Below are 4,191 nucleotides of genomic sequence, written 5' to 3' on the forward strand. Positions count from 1 at the left end.
GAGGCGTTATTTATATATATTAAAAGCAGACACGGCACATATCCGTCATTTACGATTTGACACAGTAATCCTCAACATGTCAGATAAAGCAACGCTCCCCTTCCATTCACCGACCACCATGCTGGTGTCTGGAGCCACAATGTCAGGCAAGACAACGTGGACTAAGGATTTATTGCGAAACGGGTCCGTCATGTTTGAGACATCCCCTACAAAAGTGATAGTATGTTTCGGAGAGGTGCAACCTCTACACGACGATATGGAAAAGGAGATTCCGGGACTGATCCTGCACCAAGGTCTACCTTCGACAGAACAAATCCAGGAATGGAGTCTAGAGTCTGAACACACGGTGTTAGTACTCGATGACATGATGAGTCAGGTCGTCAGAAACGAAGACTCTGTCTCGTTGTTTTGTGTCACGGCCCATCATAAAAACGTTACTGTAATTTTTCTAACACAAAACCTATACATGCCAGGAAAATACAGCCGTACCATATCACTTAACTGTCATTATTTCGTTTTGTTTCGAAACGTCAGAGATGCAAGACAGATAATGACTTTCGGAAGTCAAATATTTCCAAAGAAGGGATCATATTTCAAAGACGCCTATGACAAAGCAACGTCGGTTTCGTATGGATACCTATTAGTAGATCTGTCACCGGCGACACCAGATCAGTACAGATTGCGCACCAACATTTTCCCAAAACAAGACACCATCGTATACGTACCCAAATAAAAACGGTGACATGATTAAGTTTTAGTCATTTGAGTCGTGATGAGTCGAAGCGTTCAGACGCATTATGCTTTTCTAAACCTGCTCTGTTCTACGGATACGAAACAGAGGAAGGCGTTGTTGAATACCATTACTACTGGCCAGTTGTTGGCACTGTGTGAAGTTTTTCTGAACCTATACAAAGGAAGTGTGCATGTTACTCCAAAATTCGTATCTAAACTACGACCTTACAAGGCATTCATCAGAACTCTAACAAGTCGTCGTGTGAGTAAGAAAAGGAAGAAAATCCAACTGATAAGAAGGAGCCCGTCTTTACCCTGGATGTTGAAACCGGTGCTTTTGACATTAAAAGAAAGATGTCCCGCGAAATGATTTTGGTTCCAAAAGCAAAATACGAAAACCTATTAAAAGTCCTCAATGATCATGACGTTCACAAAGAAGAGGAATCTACCGATCAGGAAGGGGGTGGCCCCCATGCGTCGAGTGGTCATGAAAGGAATACAGAAGAGGAATCGACAAACAAAGGAAAACCGAAATCGGTCGGTTATCATGTGATACAGAAGACCGATGGATCGCCACCAGGACGCACGTCTCACAAACGGAGAACTACATCTAAAAGAAAACAAAAGGACAATTTAAAGTGGATTAAATTTTAATGAAAATTTTCTACATGTACAAAATGGCTTGTTACAATAAAGTGTACGTAAAAAAAACGAATTCTTGTTGTATTTTTAATATCCATATGGTAGTGTATCGTAGGACCCATTCTGCAAGACTCTCTTGCTGAACACGACTTTATAACGTTTTTCTTCAACACGGTTGTAGATCTTCCGTTCCCATTTGAGTCTCGTTATCTTTCTCCGATCGGTCAATGTCACCGATTTATCGTCGTTCTTCTTCTTTTTCTTCTGTACATCACTCTCAACGTCACATGCGTGTTTTCTTTTTCTTCCTCGTTCTTCACCAGAGTTAGGATGTGTCACAAGTTCCGACAGGGAATCGAAGTTGAGTAGTTTCCTATTTGTGAAATTCAAGGAAAATCCTCGAATCTTGCATTCGTGATTGCCTAAAGCAGTTTTGTAAGCATACTGTTTTGGGTCCTCCGGACACGAATTCCACGATGTAATCGCCGTCCTTTAGCTCCGAGGTCAGTTCTCCAAGAAAGTCGCCAGTAACGAGAGGAATATCGCCATTCCGTTGCACGTATATGACGCTGTCGGTGTCCATGTACAAGACTCTGTCTTCCAGTCTCTCGAGACATTCTTCGTAAAGTCTCAGACGAGCGTATGTTGTGGTGAAACTTGCAATGAAAACGTTAGTCTGCATGTTTTCTGGCACCGTGTCGTCGCCATTTTCCCAGGACAATTGTATGACGTCATCACTGATGATGTGAAAATCTTTCACTTTTTTCTTGGGATCACACAGACACTGGAAGAACTTGTCTGTCTCGGCGTCGTGAAAGAAGGACGTCTGTGGCATGTTGAGACGCTGTCCGAATTTACCCCAAAAGGAGTTGAGCAATAGCTTTGCCAGTGATCGGAGCGCCTTGTTCTTTCTGATGTTGTCTTTTTCCAACTGAATGCCCTCGTGGTGAAAGTACTCCTCGATGTACCGGACGGCGTCGTCTTCGTTTTTGACCCAGCAGGGCCAGTCACTCGCCTCTTGTTTTATCTTCAAGAACATGTTGATGTATTCGCCGAAAATGCCTCCTTTCCTCTCCAGAGTGTCGTATTCACTACTTTCCTCCCAATGGTATACTTCATACATCCTGATGATCTGGTAACCCTTTTCCAAAGCTTTCATTATTTCGGGTGTGCACCAGGTTCCCACAAAGGCCCTTTGGTCGTCCTCGTGGCCACACTTCTTTTGACTGCTGCTCTCGGCACAGGTTCGACAGAGAGCGAATGTGAGCTTCCCGTTGATTCTCTGAGGCAAGACGGGGTGATATAAGCCTCTGGGTGGAAGGACTTTTATCTTGGCAATGCCAAAATAGTTATCCAAGGTTTTAAAGTCCTGTGTGACGATTTCGGGATGTCCGACAGGATATTTCGAATACTTGTTGACATACGGGTAAAGGGACGTGAAGTCTGCGTAATGGATTTTCTCTCCCTCTATCGCAGAGTATTTTAACTTGATTGCATTGGTTCGTCCACCGTAAAAAGAATCTCGGGGTTCCAATCTACTCTGTATGTCCAGATCCTCCACGTATCTCTCGACTTCGGGTGTAGCCTTCATCAATGTCTCAAATTGGTGTTCCCATATGTCAACGTAGGTAATTCCCAGGGATTGAATGTATTCTTTTTTCTTCTGAGTGAGGTACCAAAGTTCGCCCATAGACTGCCCTGTCCTGACGGTTTTCGTGTCCCTTCGACTCTCGGGATAACATTCCTTACATCCGTGCCAGTAACATCTGGAGGTTAGACAAAAAAACAGGTTTAAAATATCACATTATTGTCTCAAATCATTCCAATAAAATTAATCAAAAAAGTTACAATCTTACCCGTGGAATTCGTAGGCTTTCCCGAAAGGATGCTTCTCGCTTGGACCTTCGTAGCCGTCGAGTCTGTACCTCGTTCCCGGAAGGACTACCTCCCCACCGTTGAGTGCGTGACTTATGTGAATGGGTGTGCCACATCGTCGGGATTCTTCCATCTTCCATTCGAGCCACTTGATCGAAACTTCGCTGAATTGATTTCTGGCAACATACCCTTGCGAAGGGATCTGTGCTAGAGGTGAACTGACGAATCTAGATTTTCAATGACGTAATCTAATTCCTGTAAACGCCTTCCCTCAATCGATTCACCTTCCATCTTAACGGTCATTTTTAGCTCACCTGGCCCGAAGGGCCGGTGAGCTTATGCCATGGCGCGGCGTCCGTCGTCCGTCGTCCGTCGTCCGTCGTCCGTCCGTCCGTCCGTCCGTCCGTCAACATTTCCTTTAAATCGCTACTAGTCATAGAGTTCTGCATGGATTGTAACCAAATTTGGCCACAAGCATCCTTGGGGGAGGGGGAACAGAACTTGTATAAATTTTGGCTCTAACCCCCCGGGGGCAGGAGGGGCGGGGCCCAATAGGGGAAATAGAGGTAAATCCTTTAAATCGCTACTTGTCCTAGAGTTCTGCATGGAATGTAACCAAATTTGGCCACAAACATCCTTGGGGGAGGGGGAACAGAACTTGTATAAATTTTGGCTCTGACCCCCGGGGGCAGGAGGGGCGGGGCCCAATAGGGGAAATAGAGGTAAATTCTTTAAATCGCTACTTGTCCTAGAGTTCTGCATGGATTGTAACCAAAATTAGCCACAAACATTCTTGGGGGAGGGGGAACAGAACTTGTATAAATTTTGGCTCTGACCCCCTGGGGGCAGGAGGGGCGGGGCCCAATAGGGAAAATAGAGGTAAATTCACTAAATCGCTACTTGTCCTAGAGTTCTGCATAGATTGTAACCAAAATTAGCCAC

General features: G+C 44.8%; 1 protein-coding gene across 1 annotated transcript; it reads right to left on the reverse strand.

Moving 5' to 3' along the window:
• Positions 1-1,134: 1,134 nt before the first annotated feature.
• LOC138311537 (uncharacterized) lies at positions 1,135-3,382 on the reverse strand. Its single transcript, XM_069252849.1, has 3 exons — positions 3,231-3,382; positions 1,797-3,140; positions 1,135-1,342 (listed from the first exon to the last, which is right to left on the reverse strand). The coding sequence occupies exons 1-3, from the start codon at positions 3,380-3,382 to the stop codon at positions 1,135-1,137; spliced, it is 1,704 nt and encodes a 567-aa protein (XP_069108950.1).
• Positions 3,383-4,191: the final 809 nt, after the last annotated feature.

Source organism: Argopecten irradians, unplaced genomic scaffold, assembly GCF_041381155.1.
Source record: "Argopecten irradians isolate NY unplaced genomic scaffold, Ai_NY scaffold_0044, whole genome shotgun sequence".
Classification (NCBI taxonomy): domain Eukaryota; kingdom Metazoa; phylum Mollusca; class Bivalvia; order Pectinida; family Pectinidae; genus Argopecten; species Argopecten irradians.

Bases quoted from the DNA above. Each gene is read 5' to 3' on its own strand.
- LOC138311537 (XM_069252849.1), bottom strand. From the start codon at position 3,382: ATGGAAGAATCCCGACGATGTGGCACACCCATTCACATAAGTCACGCA. The intron at 3,141-3,230 runs GTAAGATTGTAA...TCTAACCTCCAG, and splicing joins AAAGCCTACGAATTCCACGG to ATGTTACTGGCACGGATGTA. The intron at 1,343-1,796 runs GCAATCACGAAT...GTTTTCTTTTAG, and splicing joins TGCTTACAAAACTGCTTTAG to ATGTAGTTCTCCGTTTGTGA.